Genomic DNA, 21,503 nt, shown 5'->3' with positions numbered 1-21,503 from the left:
GCAGCAGCAGCAGCAGTCCTGGTATTCAGGGGCTACATCTCAGCCTTTTTCTCACTCTCCCTCTCTCTCTCTCACGCACGCACACATACATGCTCCCTCTCCCTCTCCTCTGTTACCTTGGTAACATATTTTCTGCATGGAAATAGCATCTCTTGCTGTGCTCACCGCGAAAAAGAAAGAAGAAGAAAAAAAACGCCACTTGAAGTGATTGAAACGTGTGTGTGTGTGTGTGTGTGTGTGTAACTGTGGATTTAAGTTGGGAGATTTGACCTACAGTTCAGATGAGATTGAGTTATTACTGTTCTGCATGTCTTACCACCATATTGACTGTGTGATCGAGCAGTGGACCAGTTAAGCATAATAGTCGCTGACAGGCTTTCATTATAAGGATGTAGTGGAGGTGAAAGTGGAGCCCACATGAGAGCCAATTTGGATAGATTTGCAGTCACCTTTAATAGGTGGAAACACGCAAATGATGCATAAATATGTCAAACAAATCGCTAAATCGATGTTTGCTTATCTGAGTGTCTCTGCATGTTTGCATCCAGCACAGGACTGTATGCAAGAGCAAGTGTTATTAAGAAATTTAAAATAAATAATAAAGCACACGGGGCTGAGAGTTGATCTGTTCGGATTTCCCGATTTAGTCTCTGTTCACAGATGAAAGAGGGGGGCTTCAGTGGTGCAGCAATTGGGGTGTGAGGGGTGTGTGTACCGTACAGCAGCTGAGGCTGCCTGGTGTGCTTCAGTGTTGTAAGCCGTTTGCTTGCTTGCCTGTCAGAGGAGCACACGCACAGAGGGAGAGAGAGAGGAGAGGAACGGGCAAACTAATGGAAGAAAGATCGAGATACTAGGTGAGACCACGCTCAGCTGCAAATAAGCCGAGACTAGTCCGAGGCAGTGAGGGAGAGGGAGAGAGAAAGAGGATAAGATCCAGGTAAACATCCAGCACAGGATTAACAAAAAACAGAGAGCGAAAGAAATAAAAAGAAAAAAGAACACACAAACACTCAAGTGTCTTGACTCCTGGGAGAGAGGAGCCATAATGAAATAAGCATCTGAAAGAGAGCAGGTGTTGGAGGCTTGACAGACTTCGGCTGCATAACAAGTAGTGCATTTACTCTCCCCTGCCTTTGTCAATCAAAACAACCAATCCAGTAAATAAATGCTCCTTTGAAAAAAGAGAAGAAAAAGAAGAAGAAGAAGAGGACAGAGACACCTGAGTGCAATCATGCTTGAATCAGCCTTTACATGCTGTGGCCGTCTCTTTAGCACATGTAGACACACAAAGATGGGCTTGCACATCAGTCAAAGCTGGTCTCAGGTAGAGATGGGGGAAAAATTGAGCCTGGTACTGAATTTAAAGAAGGTGTGTACGGAGGAATGAAACACCAGGAATGCACTGAAGTTAAATCAATGTATTTCCTCAACAGAGATGCAGAGCAGCTCGGGTTCCTTTTTGTTTTCCTTTCCTTCTTTTGAATGATTTTACGTGACAGAGAGAGGACGGGAGTTTTTCACTGTAGGAAACTCAGAGAATTTCTTCCTCCTCGGAGGCTGCTGGGTGATGGAGCCTCTGCCTGGGGATCAGCACCACGGATAGCACTGCTGCCTGGGTGAGATCACTGAAGTGTGTTGCCTGCAGAGGGCGGTGGGAGCCGGTTTGGAGTCTGCAGCAGGATGACTAGGATCAGGGCAAAGAGCAGGATCTTAGCAGGATGCTGAGGTAGACAGTTGTGCTAATCCTGCTGGCTGAGCGGAAAGTGGAATTGGACTTATGTGTAAACTTGAAAATTGCAAGTGGATAGCCGACAAGGGAGGAAGGAAATCCCACTGAGCTTATGCAGCTTTTAGAATGCCTGTTATCCTTGAATTTAATATGAATGGAGGTGGACACATGTTGCCTTTGTGGAGGATTAAATATTGTTTTCTTTGTATCTTTTAGGGGGAAAATGCACATATGCTTTGGAAATCCTGCAGTGTGTTTGCTAGCTGCAAGAAATGAGACTCAAGGGGTGATTTTTGAAAGGCTGAACGGGCCTACAGGCATAAACCCTGCAGTCTTGGGTGGTGTGAGTCATATGACTACTAGCACTTGTTGATAACAAGAAATCAAAAGGACCTCTGCATAAAGTGTAAAGTAAAACTAGTCATGTTTAATGTAGTGGTCTCCAATACTGTAAATGGTGGTATTTTTTAACTACCAAATAAATACAGGGGCAGTATTGCTGCTACCAGTACTGATACTTTTAACCCATAAAGGCAGCTCGTGTAGGGCAATGTGTCACAACTTAATCATGAATAATCATTCATTTGCAACCACTAAATCACTGTAGTGATTTTGACCTTCCACAATAATAAGTTAACACAATAAAACACAACTTTCAGCTTTTCATGTATTTTGAAACTTGAAGCTTAATCTGTTTAAATCTGTTGTTGGCTATAAATCAAATACACGTGACAGCCAACAAGAAAAGGTTAAATACAGAGTATTGATTCAATACTATCATTATTTGAATCGATCTGCCCACCTCTAGTTTAATAACCACATAATTATTATTAATAGACAGGTATCTGGTAGATTAGGTGGACCTGTATGCAAAAGTCTGCAGTTATTTAAAAAACACAGCCACACTTTTTTTATTTGAACAGAATTATTCTTCAAATGTTGGTGCTCCGTTTCACACAATATGAAAGATATTTTTAGGCTGAGCAGGCTGCTTGACAGCTCCTTTGGATCATTGTCTTATTGTAGAAGTCAGACTCGTTTCACGTTCCATTGTCATGACTGACTGCGTGACATTTTCCTCACCATTTGTGTTGAATCCATTCATCCCTCTATTTGTGCAATCTTTTCCATGCCACTGACTCCACTGCAGGAGATTTCCACCTCCATGCTTAACTCAAAAAAATTATTATTTTTCCCATCAAATGCTGCTCCATTTTTTTTCCTTCCAACGAATCTTTGATGATTGAGGCCACAAAAACCAGTATAAACTTTATGTGTCCATGGCGTGTTGCTTTAAGAATGACTCTGAAATATTCAGCCGTTGACTCGAACACTTCTACATGAAGCCTGCTTGTGCAAGTAAAACCACTTTCTGCATCAGCTAATCCTACCTGCAGCTCCTTAATGACATTTTGTGTTGATATCTTTTTATAGGTTTACCTGCTTTGGAACTATCTGTTACACACCTTTCAGATTTTGAGTCATCTGCATAGTGGATCATGTGGTTGCTAAATATTAAGAGTCACAAATCACTTAAATCCCAGTAAGTCAAAGAGGTGCTTCAAGATTTTATTGATTTTCCTCCCACATACTAATATTTTCCATCATTTTTCTTTCACTTATCCATTTCAGGGTCGTGGGAGGCTGGAACCTAACCCAGCTGTCATAGAGCGAGAGGTGGGGTGCACCTCTCGCTCTATGACAGGGTCACATGGCCACAGAGACACACAGTCATGCTCATATTCGCAGGCCTATGCCCTCCATAACTGTGGCAGGATGCCAGAGTACCAGGAGAGGATTCACACAAACATGGGAAGGACCTTCTTGCTGTTATATCCACCCCACTAATGTTTTATCCTATGTTTATATTAGTATTTATTCATTTTTTATGGTAGAATAAAAACGACATGTAGAGGCATGAAGCCAAACCACTGGTTTAACGGGGAGAAGTGGGGAAAGGTGGGTCATAAGACACTTTATTTTGTGCATTTTGGCAAGTGTATACATATGTGTCTGTTATGTTATCCTGAGTCAACACATGTTCTCTTTTTTTCTAAGATAAAGAGAGCTTCGGTCCAGTTCAAGTTAAACAGATTTATTGCCTCAACCAGTTCAAAGATTAATTCATGTACACAGATCTCCTTCTGGTTAGAAAACCACAGTCTGCAACAGTTTTCTGTAGCCAACTCCCGGAAGAGAGAACTTAGCCATACACATATTTATAAAAGAGAATGTGCATCTATCTGATTGGTCAAAAACCGTTGAGAAGGGCCGTGGTTTAGACCTTTAGCCCCCCTTATTGGCGGACAGGTTGTGCTCTTCTTCTCCTTCCTCAGTTGCAGCTTCACCTAGTGATGGACACACACACACACACACGCATGCAGCCTGACCTCTTACCTAGTTTCATTCATCTGAGGCATCATCTATCTGTGAGGGCTATTGTTTCTTGACCTTGCTCTGGTTCAATCCTGCATTTCTGCACACAGCCTTCCACCAAGTCTGCACAAAGAACCCTGCATCTTGTGAATCTAAAACCTTTCTACTTCATTTATTTTGAATGCTCAGTAGTGCAATTAACTTTTTTGTTTTTTTGACTAGGGGATAGGACAGGGAGAAAGAATGAAAGAAAGAGAGGGAGAGAAAGAAAAACAGAAGAGAAAACAAACAAAAAAGAGCAACATAATAAATACAACACCATCGCAATAAACTAGCTAACAGTAGATAACAGTAGATACTAAATATTAAATGTTATTGTGCAGCACGCAAGATCGACAGCGCACAATGTGCTTTGAGGCAGCAGCTAAGAAAGGTGTAGTTCGTGTCTGTGAACACTCGTGTGTACACCTGTGTGCATACCTGTGTGGATCAGCACTATTGTATTCAAAAGGTTTCTCCATGTAACTATCTGCCTGGGAGTGTGGGGAGCCGTAGCCCCGTCCCCCAGGGCATGAAGCAGGTATGGAGGAGATCCAGGCCCCAGACATCCAGAGGCCCCAGAGTACGAGGACCCAAGGAGGACCACCAAAGGGGCAACCGTGCCACCCTCCTGGGAAGAGCTGAGGAGAGCCCCAAAAGAGAGGTCACCCAGGCAATTAACTATTAAAGAGATCTAAAATTATATTACAGTGCCCATACCATTTGCCAGCACAGGTCTTGTAAACCAATAAGACTCTGAATGTGAACCTCCCGTCCTGGTCGACTGGAACCTTTCTCTGTGCTTGATGCCTACACCTGTCCATCACCTGTCCCGGGCGTAACACACCTTCCACCTTTGAGAAAACTGATGATGGACAGTTTAAGACATAAGAATCAGAGCTGACAACTGGGAACGGGCTAACATCAGGCTACTTTGTTGTCTTTTGTTTGGGGGGAGTAAACTACATAAATTTCACTTAGAGCACTTTATACTACGTGTCTCATTCACCCATTAACTTTTTTCTATGCTTAAGTGCTTTCTGTGTAACATTTACGCACATTCATACTACTAGTACTGGGTTGGGCTCCCTTTTGCCTTCAGCACTGCCTTAATTCTTCATTGCACAGACTCAACAAGGCCACCATGTCTATATACCTAAATGCAATGAGTGATGTGACTGGCTGATTAGGTAGTCACACAAAGGAGCAGTTGGAACAGTGTCAGATGAGTGTATCAGTATTTTAGGACTTAATCACAACTTGTTTTCCACACTTTTGGAGAAAAATCATTTATAACATTGCACCGTCTCCTCCTTTTTCCTTCTGGCTCCCTCTCGGTTATTAACATGACGCACGGTGCCAGAGGAGATGCTGCGCAGCAGCAGACTGACAGTCACACAAAGTTTGTCACTCTCAAAGAAGACCCACTTTAGTAAAAACTAACTGTGAAGTTCAGAGTTGGAATGACCCATTTTATTGGTGGGCAGGTGAGATACATGTGTGTAAATATGAACAAAGGAAGTTCATGGTTGACGTCTGTACATTACATTCTAACAAAGAAAGTGATGGTCTCGCAGTCAATTCAAAGCACGCTTCAGGTAATTTGACTGTGACAGGCTCTGAGTGAGATCATATTACTTGTTCATCTGTGTAAAGACGGTTCTTAGAAAATATAAAGCAACTCATGACTAAAGTTTAATCGGTTAACACTTTAAATCACACCTCTATCTATGTCTACTGAATTTTAATACAGCCATACAATACAAGTATACAAGGTTATTCTGTGGTTAGAGAAAAATACAACCGAAGAAGGTGTGAAAATGCAAAGATACAGCCGTTTTGTTTTTTTAAACTTTGTATACATGTGAAACAGGTCAAACAAGTCTTGAGGCCTCTTCTTTTGTATCATAGGTACGATCTCTTAATGCAGGAGAAAAAACCCAAAACAAAACACAATTATACTAAACACAGCCTGAGTCAAGTGTACAATATGCACACTTGAGGGAAATAAAAGCAATGCGACCAAATAAAAATACTAATAGCCCGCTGCTTCTCTGAGCACTCCGGTAAAAATAAGTCTCTGATGTTTGTCCATGGGTTCCATCTTCTGGCAGCTGAGTGCCACTGGAGAAACGAAGGGACTGTGCTGGCTGGGGCTTTAGGGAATAGTCACTGCGTTCCTCATCCAATATGACAGCAGAAGAAGAAGAAAGGGGGCTCAGGAAAAACCAGCTGAATTTCAGTGTTCTAAGTCTTTTAATCTGTCAGATTTTTAATATAAATCAATAAGTCTCAAGCTTCTCATTCCATCTTCAAACGAGGTCTCACGTGTGTCGCTAGAATGCTCTTTTTTTTTTCCTTTCTTCTTTTTTCGTCTTCGTGACTCGACGCTGACGGATATGTTCTCATTGGTTATTTTTGGCTTTGGCGTGTGTGAGAATGTGAGACTTTAGGTTGGTTGACTGGGCGAATTTCTTATTGCAGCCGTCGAAAGGGCAGACGTAGGGCCGGTCTCCAGTGTGGATCCGCACGTGCGTGCGCAGGTTGAAGTCCAGAGAAAACCTTTTCCCGCAGCCTTCGAAGGTGCACTGAGGGGAGAGGAGCAGAGGAATGATTAAACAGTGCGTCTTTAAAACCTTCCATAGCAATGGTCTCATTTCAATGAAAATATGCCAGTGTTTATTCAGAATCACTTGTTAAAATCGCTCGAGCAGAAATTGTCTGAAAAGACTTTAAACAATTCCAGCCGGTGTCATTTACCCACCAAAGATAAACTTTTACTGACATTTGGTGGGTGAATCTCATCAGGGAGAAATTACTTAGCCCATTTTCCTTCACTTGAATTAAGCACCCTGCAGTGCTGAGTTTATAAGCTTTATATGGAAAGTCTGTGCGTGTGTGTGTGTGGACAACCTGGAAGGGTTTCTCCCCTGTGTGAACGAGTTGATGGCGCTTGAGCTTGGAGCTCTCAACAAAGGCCTTGCCGCACTCTGCGCAAACGTGCACACGGGGTCCGTGGGTGTGGAGATGCTTCCTCATGGCCGAGTTATCCCTGAACATCTTTGTGCAGCCCTGAAGGAGCGAAGAAGCAGTTAGTAAGGTGCTTTGCAGCAAGGTTCAGGTTTTCTCTGCTAATGCATGCTTAAAGGGAGCTCAGCATTTTCTGCAGTTTCTCTGACACATCTTTAAATTGTGAAAAACAGTGGGATAGAGTAAGAGTGCCCCTATTCTCTCCTGAAGTGATAATGTACTCTTAAAAGCCTCACACTGAAGTAGCAAGCAGCTCACGGAGCGAACAAAACCCATTTACATTAGCTAATTCAGATAAGGCCTGATTGTTCTAGTGCACGCATAAAAATCAATACACTCAAGTGCTTTTAAATAACCTTCAGTGAAATTTCCAATTACACGGAAAGCAACAAAGTGCAAGACTTTTAAACCCATCAGGAGTGATGAGCTCTGTTCTGCCAGAACAGTGACAAGGAGGGACACATCAATGAACTCACTTTATGAGGGCAAGCTATCGTGCGGGGGGCATCGTCCTCTTTGACTTTCCTGGGTTTCATTCTGCAAAAAAAAAAAAAAAAAGAAATAAGCTCCTGTGTTATCTACAGGTCCAGGTTACACCAGATTATTGATTAACTTGACTCCTAAAGGACATTTAAACGCATTTAAAAGACACACATAACGAAAACAGCAAGACCAATTACAGGTATACATCTATTTACAAATAAACACTGGTACGCTTAAAGTAAAATCCAACTAATGTAATATTTACAGGCCTTTTAAACACCTTATCATGGTTTTTGAGACACAGAGTCAAAAAAACAACAACAAAAAACTCAACTAAAAGGGGCAACTGAAACATCAACAGAGATTAAAACAGACTGATATCAACAGTTAAGTAAACGTCAGCGCACTGATTTCACAGCAACTAGTCTCACCATTATAAACTTCTTAGACCTGGTAAATAATATACCACAGCATTATCATTGTTCTTCCCAAATAAGTAACTAAACTAAACACAAAAAAGAAACAACTCCTTCAGTGTTAACTGTTGCACTGTTTTGATAGAATAAGAAAATCAACTAGACATTGTTAGGCAATAACAAACAATTAATTTAAAAAAAGAAAAACCTCACAAAATGACCCACTGGACACTGAATAGTGCACCACGGGCTTTTGTGATCAACTAATCGTCAATTCATAATAAAACACAATATAATAAGGGTAAACAGAAAGCCTCTCTTTGGTCTGATTTAGTAACAACATCCTAGCTTCTCCAGTAAACACTCTACACATGGCCTAATCCACTTGTGCACAAACATTAAACAGAGAAAATAATCACAAGGCATGTTTGTGTAATACCTGACACAGTTTTTAAACCCTAATTACATTTTGTAACCAAACCTTGACATTTTAATTTTTGGGAGGAAAACTAAGGAAAAATACTCCAGAGTTTAGCAGAGTGCAGCTAAAATTTACCCTGTGTGTTTTTGACCTTTCAGACTCTTGGCATTCGTGAGCAGCAGCGGTATTGTTGTGCATATTCATCAGAACTGTGTGGACAGTGTAAACAGGTCTGTTTACAGCTGGGGATGACTGACGCAGGGGTGCTGGCACACACACACTCACCTGGCAAACTCAGCCAGCTGTTTTGGGTCTGAAAGGTCGATCCCCGGGATACCACCAGGGGGCAGCTTCTTCCCCGTCATGTACTCGGAGTAATCCGGAGGAGAGTTCTCCCCAACAATCTGCTCCTCCACCACCGATTCATGGTCAATGTCTTTATTATCATCTAGAAACACATTACAGAGACTGAACCGATAACATATTGGTGTTACCCTGGCTACAAGCCTCAGGAGGCTGGAAACATGTGCCCCCTGGGTTTTTTTTTAAATATAATTACCCAGGAGAAATGAATATAAAAGCACATATTCACATTAGGGTGTTTACCTGTTATTCACCATATGGCTACCTTTATTTTGCAAACTTTAACTTGTTATTTTTTTCTTAATTCAAATAAGTATCTTGTTTACAATAGTTTTGTTTTCAAGAGATTATGCAAACTGGGAATTAATTCCATGTTTGAAATATGTTAAACAAAAATAATTCAAATGACATAAAACACACAAACACAAAGAGACACTAACACACAAACACATAACAAGATAAGCGTGCAAATAAGATGTGCATGTGTGTAAATGACTCCTACTCACTACCAACCAGCAGAGAGCACTAAAAATAGATGACTGCGGTGTCCACTCAGAAAACATGTAGACAAGTATATTGCTAAAAGTTATTCTGATAAACAGTTCTTTATATAGTTTGTGTAATATAAATCACAGGCACAGATAATATGAGCTCTTGTTTGGCCCATAAAAGCCTTTTATGCGATTATAAATTCCCACCTGCTCAGTATCACTCTGCACCTAGCCTAATGGAGCTAGCCTTATGCAGAAGCAGAGCTGTCTGGTTAACTAGCAGCAACAGCAGCCAGAGCTAACTGCTAAACAGCTCCCGACTCATAATATAAGCGAATATCACACAGTAGACACCTAGGTACGGTATCAGTTGCTTTTGTGCATTTAAAGTGCCACAATTTCGCGGCCTAAAGAGAAGAAAACCCCCCGAAACCCAGCTGCTTCTCTCTCACTCCCCCGAGCACCGCCGCCATCTCTGCCTGGCCACGACTATCGCCATTTTTTCGGGGCCGCCGCCATACTTACTCGTCTCGGGGAATATGGCGGCGCCCAGCAACACCTAAAACATGGCCTCCCTTCAAAACAAAAACATTTCGATATACTACAGCGGGGGTTTGGATCGAAAAATTGTGTTACACGTCGCTTCTCATGGAGGTGCGGCGGAGCACTCCAGGAACTAGTCTGGTGCAGCAGGACAACGCCCTGGTAATGAGGCCTCATGCAACGGCTAACAACGGAGCTGTTAAAACACAGCTAGGCTAAGGTTACTTACCCGATGCCCACATTGTAACAGAAAATTCCCCCTCCAGTGTCTTTATTTGCACCTGCTTCTGTTCCCATTTTCTTCCGCCGGCCTCAGCGCCGCTTAAATAGCTCTTTTTGCCCGCTTTCTTCCCACCAGTGCCGCCTCCTCGTTTCACCCGACCCACTGAGCTCTTCCCAGCCACAGTCACTAAAGTCTGCTCAATATACTCGTCCTCCACCCCAGGAGCCGGCACCGGGATGAGGATCTGGTCCTCAAACCCTCCACCGCCGTCCGTATGCAGATCCGAGTCATCCCCACCGACCACCTCCTCCCGGGTCTGGACTAGGATAACCTCCTGGTGGTGGTGGATCGAGCTGGGGTCGTCCGTGACCAGTGGCTGGAGCGCGATCATGGGTTGCCCGTCGTCGTCGTCGTCGTCATCCCCGCCGACCACCGTGGTCTCGATAGTTTCCACCGGTATCGTCTCTACCTCTATCTCGTGGAGCTCCACAATCTCGGCCGGCATCTCCGAGCCGTCTGTCTCAATGTACAGCGTATCTCCGGATGCCATGTTGAAATTCGCCAGCTTGTCTCTCTCATTCACGCCGTGTTGTGCTCCTTTTAGGACCTCACAAACACACTCACACACCCCCTGCTCTGCTCCTGCCGCTGTCTCTTCTCCCTCTTCGATAACAACTCTCTTCACTCCGTCCCACGCCAGTTCTCGTCGCCACTATCCTCTGTCACAAGGAAACATCGCGAGACTTCACTGAACCCAGCGATAACAGTGCTACTAGCGATAGTGGGGGTTCCCAAAGTTCGTAAACATGAGGTTATACACAGTTTCTGGTTTAGTTGCACAAACAGGGTGACAATTTATTATCATTATTAATAATAATAATAATTTGTGTTGTTATTAATACTATGACAAATGCATAGTTTCACTTGTGCTAATATTACTGCAAATATCTCTGAACCTCACCTGATTTATGCAACATTAATCAAATGATAATTGCTTCTAAAATACAGCAAATCACTGGGTAGAGCGAGGAGATCCCAAATGTACTTTAAAAAGGGCAACAAACAAAATAGGCAACTTAAAAAAAATGTGTTTTTGATGGGCATAGGTGATATTTATATTTTTTCCTGGTTTAACTTTATCAACTATACATCACAAATGAATTTTGTTTGTTTGTTTTTTTTAAGTATAAAAAATAACCCAACAAAATAAAATATAAAAATATAAGATATATTGAGATTTCTAGCTCTGTAACCTGTGACCTCAAGCATACATCCAGTCTTGAGCCTTTGCAAACCGTAGTCTAAGTTTCCTGTTTGTATCTGACTAGTGACATCAGGTGTGGTTATATGCTGCTCTGGCCCATCTTCTTCAAGGCTTGATGCGTTGTGTGTTCAGAGATGCTCTTTTGTGCACCGTGGCTGTAACAAGCGGGTGAGTGTATATGTTTGAGCGATGAGAACAAAGTGGTCCTTCACACCTGCTGGCCTCACTAATCAGAACGTGTCGAGTACAGCGGCTTGGACAGCCGTGGTGTAGCAGCTGGTGCGGTGTTTGCACTCAGAAGTTATATGAAGTTTTATCAGTGAACAACAACCCTGCAGTTCATGTTGTGTCTTGATGGGCTTTTTATGTGGGTTGATTCATTCTTTTGAAAACACAGCAATATAAACAAAGATGTGAAAATAACTACACAGCTCACTATGAAAGGTTTTAAAAAGCAATCTTCATATAATGATAGTAATAATATTTAGTGAATACTGTATTTTGTAAATGTGGTCTTTAAGGAACACGTCACACTCCAGTGGTTGAATTGTGAATGGTCTCATCACCAAATCATATGTAAAAACTGTATCACATAACTGATCGTTGACTGAATATCTCTGCAGGGGCATTCATTACACAAACAGGCTACACAAATGTGCACTTTAAAAACACACTGAGACTGCACAAAAGCGCTCACATGTGTTTCAGCAGCAGTAATTTATGGCACCTGTTTCAATGACAGCAGATTTCTGTGTTGCGGAGACAAAAACTGCAAAGAACCAAAACAAACACACAAAAGGAAAGAGACCACCTCATTTATCCAAGACGTGTTTTACAGTTTATTTCAATTCATTTTAAACTTCCGTTATATTTTTTTTGTTTTTTGTCGTTGTTCTCAAACCAGGAAGCACTTTGTCGTAAAAGGAGAAAATAAAATGAACAATACTTCACCATATCCTTGCAGCCAATAAACATTTCATTAACAACATGATCACAAATACTCGGGTGTATTTAATTATTTTTATTATTTTCTCTTTTTTTAGTGTTTATTTTTTTGGATTTCATGAGATTGCAATATCCAAAATTTGTGTTTACTCCAACATTGGTTTCAGTTCAAGGTCTGTTTTTTATGTTTTGTCTTGTTTTGTTTTTTTTGCCATGGTTCCACACATAACTGTGAAAAGGATAAAAAATCTTTAAAAAATATTTTATATCAGGTGAAGAGAAAAAAGAGAGGATGATCTCGCAAATGCATCTAAAAAAAAAGAAAACAACAAAATGAAAACAACCGATATAAAATTTAAAACACTGACATAAAGTGATGTGCAATATTATATCCACATTATCATTACTATCATATTCTCATTATTATTTCCTCATTATTACCATTGCCCCTACTACCCTACTACTATTACTCATTACTGACATCACACTGACAATCATAAGAATGATAGTAATAATAATGAAAGTGACAGTAATGACGATTTAAAAAATCTGTGAAAAAGTAAAGCAATTAAAATCATAGCATCAAATATCCTTTGGACCAAAGACAGAGGAGAGAACTGGGCAAACAAACAGACAAAGAAATGAGAGCAACTGGTGCGAGAGTGCGCCCCATTCACGTATTCCTCTCAGAAACAAACAAATCAAATGTTACACAGACACGTCTGAGGTGTTACAGCAACGTTTGCACCAGTGCTTCAACACCGCAGCTGAACGTGATGAGTAGATGTCACAGTTTGGGCCTCCCGTCCTGACTCCGCCTCCTCCTCTTCTTCTTTAGGGCCCCGGCAGCTGCTGCAGGAGCAATGGTTTGAAAAAACAGGTGGCTCACGTCTGGGAGGGGGGGCGCTCTGAAAGATTATGTTGTGCTAACTCGACTGAGTTCATGTCTAATGGCTGTAAGGAGAGAGAAAAAAGTGTGTCATATTTGAGAGCTCTACATCATCAGTGTGGTTTATTTTTGCTTCCTGACAAAACTGATGTATACTGTCAGACACATGCAGCGCTACTGTGAGCAATAACCTGCACAAAAATAGCAAAACTGATACAATTCAAAACTCATATGTGCATTAATTTCATTTCTACCTTTTTTAATTAGTTTTTTAATTTGTTAAGCTTAAAATATTAGTACAGGTTACATTTCCCAACACATCTTCACCACTGGACACCTTTACACATCTTTGAGTAAATCTGATCATCTTCTACTCATCCTGTGTTGTTGCTCTTGCACAGCTACACTACAGACTTTAACACTTTAACATTGCCAAACAAAGTAAAACATAAAAAGTTACTTAGTGATTTTACTTACATCAATATATTTTTTGAATGTAATTATTCTGTGGGATATTTCACCATTGTTATTATTGTGAATACTTTGGCCTATTTGTGTACTGAATGCCATATGTAGTGGATTTTTAGATAGTTAAACTAACAGAAGAAGCTGCTCTCAGCAGCTCTTTTATTCCTAAAAACACAGAAGCCAGTGTTTATTCAATTACCATTATTATGTTGTATTTTTGCTAGCTTTTTATTACAATGCTTTATATGATATACAATGATATGGTACTTCTATAGAATTGTTTTTGGTATGTTTATTAATGTATTGATAATCTGCTTATTAGTTTTAGTCTTAATTTTGTTTGTAATTCATGAGAAAAATGAAGAAGTTAATTAAGAAGTTGCAGAATAGATTCTGCTATACAGACACAAGAAGTTGTTTTTCTTTTTTGTTTACCACGGACACATTGAAGCTGTGAAAAAAAATTGCCGCAAAGTCTCCTGATACTAAAACTATTTTATTTCTCCTCTGTATCTTATTTTATTTTGTAAGTACAGTAGTAGTTCATAAGTAGTTTTGTAAGTACAGAATACGATTTCAGCTAATTTTTCCCCCACTTAACTAAAATTAATTTTCTTTGCTTCCAGTTTAAATTTTCACTTAATCTTAGTATACTATAATAATCTTATAGCCAACATACCTTCAATCTGTCATGCATATGTGTTCTTACATTGTACTTAGAAAACCTTTTAGTTAATCAACACTGTTATTGTCTACTGAGACTTTTATTATAACATTCTCTAGATATTATTTAATAAACGTGCTGATGTCACTAAATGTCAAATGTTAAATATTATGCATGTAGGCTATTTAAGAGTTGATGTGCAATTTAGCAATGTATATCCTCTTGGTGAGCAATGGTAAACTTATTGGGATAATATTAAACAGATTGGCACATAACGACAACAAAAATAGTACTAATAGTTATTATTATTATTATTATTATTATTATTATTATTATTATAATGTCTTAAAGGGATTCATCTTTTTCTTGTGCAAGTAACAAATTCAAATATTCAAGATACTGCTTTTGTAGAGTTTGATGTTTTAAATCTATTTGTACTTTTCTGTGAATCTAGTGCAACCTAGTGGTTACACATGTGTATAACTATCAAACTCCCACAATTCCGCTGGATAGGCTTCCTTTTAAATATTCATTAACATGAATTAGGAGAGAGAAAATGATCCTCCTCAGGTTTTCAAGAGAAGATTAAACCAACCTACCATCGATGATTTCGTCCTTCACTTTGTGCAATTCACGAAACACCTCTTCCAATATTTCCTGTTGAAGCACAAACGGGTAACTCGTAAAACATCAGCAATTGATTGCTTTACCGTGGAAACGAGCTTATACTTTTAACAAAATAGCAAAACATTTTGCTGGGTAATGCTTTCTTTACCTGTTTCATTCTATCGAGGTCTAACGAGTCTGTGTCGCCACCACTCCCCGCAGGTCGTGCTCTGCGTAACACAAAATAATTCTCTGTCACACTAGCTGTTACTGTATTGCTTCACAGTGACAAGCAGTGGGGATTCCCTTTCTCACCTCGACGCCATTGCCCTGTCTGCAGAGTTTGCTCGGTCCCAGGGCTTCTTTGCTCCGTCTAGACGACAAAGGAAAAAGATCAGATAAAAAACGAGAGAGAAAAAAACGTCATACATGCATTTCTGGATTTATCATTGCTCTGAAATCCCATTTGCTATCAGGATTTTTAAAAACTTGTAATACTTCTACTATCATGAGAAACGGTGATACCACACCTAAATAAAACCAAAATAGCTCCGTGACAATAAAGTGATAAACATGCTGTAATGATTTGTTAGTATCATGTCGATATCAGCACCGTGTTCAGCACCTTCAGTTCTGAAGGCAAAAGGAGATCAAACCCAGTACTGGTGTAACTAATGAAGTGGTGAGTGTCTATTTAAAAACAAAAAAAACTTAATTCCAAACTTCTGTACATGTTAAAAGTTATTTTTTTCTTTCTCTTAGAAATGTTTGTGGATCTGCTTCTAGTATTTTTACTTTTCCGTCCCACACCTTTTTCATGTGTTTCAAACGTGGTTTGTAACTGCGTTTAGTCAAAGGAGCTTGCAAAGAAAAGCGTCTGGACTTCTTTAAGTTGCTTGAAGACGTTTCACCTCTCATCCGAGAAGCTTCTTCACCTAGGCTCAGGCGATTAGAGGATCATCAGGGGGTCCTTTCGTCCCTCTGTGGGGGGACGAATGGGGTCAGATCCGACCCCATTGGTTTACTAGGGAAACCATGGGGTCAAATTTGACCCCATGGGTTCTCCAGGGTTAAAGAAGTCCAGACGCTTTTCTTTGCAAGCTCCTTTGACTACAATGACCTGGATGACTGAGAACTTTCACAGACGTAACTGCGTTTAGTTTTCTCACCCGTTGCGTTCTGTCCACTCCGAGTGCTGGGCGACGGAGAATTTGGGTCATCCTAGAGAAGCACAATGAAATCGGTAAGCATCACTCACAATACCACAAATGCTATTATCCTCGTTAGCGAGCCAGCAGTTTGATGCAGAATATTCTGCAAATATCAGTCTCACCTGTGTGAAACCAGGCTTCTTTAATCTGATTTCCTTGTGATTAATGATTAGCACTGAGCTTTTATCATCATTTCTCGATGTTTCCATCACAACACAAATGATAACGATGATCATTATCACACTTATATAATCAGCATCAACATTATCCTGATCAATGCCTAAACCGTTACCCTAATTATCACCGTAAATCACAGAGCGAGCAGTGCTCAGCTTCATGAATTGCAAACCATCTCCGTTTCGCACGCACTTACATTTTGGCTGTCCTCGGGCTTCTCTGAAGCTGCTTTCCTTCTGGAGGAAAGAAGAAGCCTCAAGTGAGAAAAAGGAATTTCATTGAAATTCCAGAATGAACTAAACAAAAAACTAAAGATTTCAGTGACCAGTTGTATCTAATATAGCAACAGTATGTGAGAGAAAAAGACCTTTGGCCTGTACTGATCTGACCTTCGTGCCAACAGAGCATTCATCTCCTCCATCAGCCCTCCACTCCCCCCACTTGTTCGGTTAGCTTCATTTTTGGCACCTGAAGAGCTGTCATCAGGCTGAAGAAAGCAGAGGAAAAAAACGACAACTGTGCGTTACTCCCTGCTATGTGCAAATCATGAACATTTTAAAGTATGTCAGTCAAATCTGAAGGAGATAATCCAGCTATATCCTGCATGGTTTACAGAAATTTCACCCAAACATCATAAAGTGTTGCCTCACTCTTTGAACACGGCGTAGTTTGGCTCCAGCAATCATAGCCGCAAGACCTGTCGGCGCAGAGGTCTCATCCCCGTGGCTTCCTCCGCCTAAGGGCAGTGGAGGAGGGAGAGGAGGTTGCGGCGCCCCTGCTGACGGTGGCGGCGGGCCTGGCGGTGGTGGAGGAGGAGGTGGGCCGCCCATGATCACCGGTGGAGGTACTACTGGTGGGGCAACGGAGAGCACAGCAGGATGGCCTTGGAAAGGAGAACCTAGAGGAAAAGTGCAGCGAGTGATTGAAACTCAGTCGCTTTGTGCAATATTTATCCGCACTTACACCTGTGTGGGTTCAGATGCACTTAGGCGAAGACGCGGACCATTTTTAAATTGAATGAAAGAACTATTTTTACCAGCTGAACTTTAGCTGACCTGTGCACTTCGTGTGAGTACCTGAGTTGGAGGACCGTCGCTCCCGCTCCATGTGCGCCTGCATCTGCTGCTGCTGTTGCTCCATCATTTGCCTGCAGAGACAGGAAGGATCACAGCTGCTCACTTAATATCAAACATGTCAAATCTTGTCCTAAAATCTGACAATTTACCCACCTACAGGAAAAGTTCAGAAAACCATCGCACAGTAATAGACAGAGAAATGTCCACTTGCCTCAAAGATGCGCTAGGATCGCCATTAGGTTTTGATTTCAAATGTTCCAACTGCTTGATCCAATATTTATCAGATATTAAAGCTCCACACGTTCTTTTGGGATATTTCTTCTTAAGTCATAATCATCGTTTGTGTCAGGTAGTTTCTGTCACAGCCCCTGGGTTTGGAGTTTGGTATTCTTCTATAACATTTAGATTATGGGATGGGTTCTACTATAGTTTCTTTTTTTTAAATTTATTTATAGTTTAGTTTCATGTTTGTTTCATTATCATTCCAGGATTTTGAGTTCCTATTAAGTTTTGTATTCTCATCTACATAATATGCATTTTCTTGTTGGTTTCTATATGATGATGTTTAGTTTTTAAGGATACTTGGTGTTTAGCTATTGTTAAACTGGAAAGGTAGTTTCTGTTAGCGTTTAGAGTTTGTTGCTTATATCTGATTCCCTGTATTTTGGTTTATTTCTCCCACCACCCCCAGTATTGCTGTGTGTGTGTGTATGAGTTAGTTAGTGGCTCAGTATTTAGTTAGTTTCTTCCTGGTTTACTTTGTTAGTTTGTGTCTCTTTTACTTCTCATGTGTAATTACCTTGATTGGTTCCAGCCGTGTCTCATTAACCTGATGTGTCCGCTTCCTATGATTACATAATGTGTGTATAAATAGTCCTTCCCTGCCATTGAGTCTTTGTCAGTGTCTGTCTGTTTTCATTTGGTAACTCTGGGCATAGGAAACAGTGCGTGGCCCAGGTGAGCTCTTTGGAATCACATCGGAAATGAGGCAAAACAACACAAAAAATAGTGTAATTATTTGAAACATGTTTTTCTTTGGAGTTTTAACTAAAAGTCACTACCTTAATTGCTGTTGTTTAGTATAAAGTCTAATGAGACCACTGTACAAACTGCACTCAAGCTCTAGCAGATGGTGAGTTTTTCTCGCATGCTGTCACCGTGAGTCAGAGGTTTGAATTCACATCCCAACATGGTAACACTTAACAAAGATGGACACAAAAACCTGCTTGCTTACTAAAAAAATCGACTCAGATCGACTCAGAAATACCCGATTTCACAAATAATCCCCCAATAACTTAATTGCTCTGCACTTTCCAGAGGAACAAATGAATTAGTACTAAGCATTCACTTTATTTGAGGTAATAGCGAGGTAATGAGGATCCACTGAGATCTGCTTAATAAGACACATGAATGGCTTTGTATTAGTTATTAATTAATGACTCATAAAGAAAGTGAAGAGCTATATTATATTGACAGATAATTATTAAATAATTATTACCCAATGAGCCAGAATTATCTTCCAGCTGGGTCTTTAATAAATAATCATCTACTGTACAGCCCTTGATTAGGGCTAATTATGAAGGTGCTGATGAATGCCTCCTGAACTATCAGATCATTCCTGATTTGTTCTTCACCTGCGTTTTAGTAAGTAAACAAGTTTTTGTGTCTTATATCATGCAGTGTGCCCATCTCCTGCTCCTCATTCATCCAAGCCAACATCACTTTTCTCCTCGATCTTTATCCCACCTATCTCATTACATCTCTGTCTTTGATTTGAGGAGATATGCGATGTGACATCTGAGGCAGCAACCTGTCTGATGTGACAGCAGCGTGCGCACAGCAGGAGCAGAGGTGCTTAGTAAACAACGGTTCTCTGAAATTAATTTGCTTCCGCTGACCAGGACGCAAACGCACGCAATCTCCCCTCACAATCGCAGACATAATCCTTTGTGGCAGAGGAACAGTTCATCCGACATGGGGATCAGACAGAGCCATAATTCCCTTCATATTTGTTCTCTTAAGTACTGGCATTCGGCATTTAGATGAACCAGCAGGCGGAGCTGAAATAAGTTTAAAAACAGCAACAAAGACCTCGTTGTGTCCGAGTCCGTCTCTGAAGTGGAGAGAGGAACAGCAGGCGCAGTGGAAGAAATGCAAGCCACAGTGTAAACCGTGGAAATGGCCTTAAGGGTCATTTTGAATACTGCTTATCCACTACTTTGTATATTTTAATCTGCCACTATGATTTAGAAAACGGGGACTACTTGTGTTTTAGCCATTACTGTAAAACTTTCAGTCTTTATCATTGTGACCCACTGGAAGGTAGGAGGGATACAGAGGACAGTAAGAGGAGGGGAGGGATGAGTTTTGCTTCAGTTCACAAGAGCCTGTTATCCTTCACTAAAAATATTCTTCTCATGGATGACAAGATACTAATTTTTTCCCACTTTTTTGGCACCACAGTTCATTCAGATCATTTTTCTGATTGCAAAAGCTGCCAGACAAGGTGGTCTTAAAAATAAACAAATAAATAATCTGCTAACAGGGGTTCATGTTACATAGACTGCCTTGCAAAGAAGGAGAAAACGTCTTTTTTAAATGATACCTTGCTCTCTGAGCTTCTATCTCATCTGAAGTCGGTCCATTCTGGACTTGGCGCTGGAGAGCTGGACCTAAAGATGCAAATGAAAACAGAAAGAAAGAAAAAGACACAGATAGAGTGAAGTTGACCTTAATGTTTCATTATCAGCACTATTATGTCCGTTAAAATTAGTGCCAGTCAAGATAATTAACTATAAAATCACAAGGAACGTAACAGCGGCTGATCATTATGTTGTCTCATTTCCATAATAAGTAATGTGCAGTGAAAAGCATGATAATCCCCGACTTCATGTAAATGAGCTTAAACTCATTCATGCACTTTTACTGTTGAAGGGGAGCAGAAGATGTCCTGCTGCAACGCTGTCCTTCTGTTTACTCCTGCGCTCTTTTAGAGACAAGTCATTTGATTCGTAATGCTGCAGTGAGGCGACATCTGAGAGCGGCCTTCTCTTAAATTTTTAAATTCACACAAATGTCAATATGAGCACAAACACATGCAAGCGCACAAACAAATGTCAGCCAGGGCCCCACGAGTACTTCTGGGGTGAAATACAACTTGCCGACGGGTTTATGAATCACCAAAACTAGAAACAGAGCGGCTGAGCGAGGTCTGGAGAGTGTCTGAGCTGCTCTTTCTAAACAGATGAACCTAATTGAGAACAGAGGGAATTCTGTCAGCTGTGGTTACAAACTCAGTAAAAACAAACCATTGTGGCATCTCCTTTGGTGGATGAGGCTCAAAATCAAATATACTGTATGCGAGAGTCATTATTGTCTGAGCTACAAGGCTTTTGGTATCTAATCCTTTTACTACCATAAGTGAGATCTGCAGATAGAGCCAGAAAGGAAATGCAATTAATTGAACACATGATAAGACTTCAACTTGGGGTTTACAATTAAATCAGATGTCAATGTCAAGGATGTTCTCATGACTGAATTCCTCTGGATTAAGGAAGTAAGTAGGGAGGAATCTTGTGGTGTTTTTTGGTTACTTTTTGGTTGATTTATGATCACTTCCCTTTAAACCTAATCAAGAGTTGTAAAAGTGTTTGAAATAGGCATAAAACTCTATAGACCATGTTCCCTTTTGTCTACGTAAAGATGTCCCTTACATAACAGTTTTATGGCTCTACATAGTCAGCCTGTTTTCAGGGTCACTGCTCACTGACGATTCTCTCCACTGCTCACATCTCTAATGGAATAGACTCTGGCTGATGGTGCTAATGGCTGCTATTGATCAAGTAACAGAAACCCAAAAATACAACGATGGCAAAAGCCCTGAGTCATGGCTGCTATCAGACACCCGTCCTACATACATGCATGGTGTTTGATCTTAGATCCTAATGTTATATTTTTAGAATCCAGGTTTTGTCCAGAACAGGTTTAGACCCAACAAAATTTAATTTACTAATAAATGCCCGTGCATGCTTGGCCTGTTTGTGGTGTTGCATGTGAAATTAAAATGCATTTTTATCACGTGTCATATAA

At 40.7% G+C, this 21,503-nt stretch overlaps 2 protein-coding genes across 5 annotated transcripts in view; both read right to left on the bottom strand.

The window, feature by feature from the left end:
• Positions 1–5,590: 5,590 nt before the first annotated feature.
• Positions 5,591–10,853, bottom strand: yy1b (YY1 transcription factor b). Of its 2 annotated transcripts, none has more exons than XM_005724957.1 (5): positions 10,121–10,853; positions 8,780–8,942; positions 7,651–7,711; positions 7,058–7,216; positions 5,591–6,732 (listed from the first exon to the last, which is right to left on the bottom strand). In XM_005724957.1, exons 1-5 carry the CDS (start codon positions 10,662–10,664, stop codon positions 6,550–6,552), a joined length of 1,110 nt encoding a protein of 369 aa, XP_005725014.1. In that variant the 5' UTR covers positions 10,665–10,853; the 3' UTR covers positions 5,591–6,549. The 2 variants fall into 2 exon arrangements, with proteins under 2 accessions (XP_005725014.1, XP_005725015.1); XM_005724958.1 differs by having other exon boundaries at positions 8,780–8,930.
• A 1,808-nt stretch (positions 10,854–12,661) lies between these two features.
• Positions 12,662–21,503, bottom strand: part of evlb (Enah/Vasp-like b) — a 47,885-nt gene continuing 39,043 nt past the window's right edge. For 2 of the 3 annotated variants that reach the window (XM_005724956.1, XM_005724954.2), the window contains exons 4-13: positions 20,020–20,086; positions 17,415–17,485; positions 16,989–17,236; positions 16,728–16,825; positions 16,535–16,574; positions 16,120–16,171; positions 15,266–15,323; positions 15,120–15,180; positions 14,944–15,001; positions 12,662–13,277 (exon numbers count right to left, since the gene is read on the bottom strand). In XM_005724956.1, the coding sequence (XP_005725013.1) occupies positions 13,240–13,277; positions 14,944–15,001; positions 15,120–15,180; positions 15,266–15,323; positions 16,120–16,171; positions 16,535–16,574; positions 16,728–16,825; positions 16,989–17,236; positions 17,415–17,485; positions 20,020–20,086 (791 nt within the window). In that variant the 3' untranslated portion in view covers positions 12,662–13,239. The remainder of the gene's footprint in view (positions 13,278–14,943; positions 15,002–15,119; positions 15,181–15,265; positions 15,324–16,119; positions 16,172–16,534; positions 16,575–16,727; positions 16,826–16,988; positions 17,237–17,414; positions 17,486–20,019; positions 20,087–21,503) is intronic. The other variant, XM_005724955.1, reaches the window with a different exon arrangement.

Source organism: Pundamilia nyererei, unplaced genomic scaffold, assembly GCF_000239375.1.
Source record: "Pundamilia nyererei isolate P.nyererei 1_Seehausen unplaced genomic scaffold, PunNye1.0 scaffold00013, whole genome shotgun sequence".
In the NCBI taxonomy this organism is placed as follows: Eukaryota; Metazoa; Chordata; class Actinopteri; order Cichliformes; family Cichlidae; genus Pundamilia; species Pundamilia nyererei.
Note: the sequence above shows the minus strand (reverse complement) of the source record. Positions and strands in the feature narration are given on the sequence as shown.

Coding starts and splice junctions, on each gene's coding strand:
- yy1b (XM_005724957.1), bottom strand. CDS start 10,664: ATGGCATCCGGAGATACGCTGTACATTGAGACAGACGGCTCGGAGATG. Junction 8,943..10,120: donor TGTTACAATGTGGGCATCGG/GTAAGTAACCTT, acceptor ATGTGTTTCTAG/ATGATAATAAAGACATTGAC. Junction 7,712..8,779: donor CAGCTGGCTGAGTTTGCCAG/GTGAGTGTGTGT, acceptor TTTTTTTTGCAG/AATGAAACCCAGGAAAGTCA.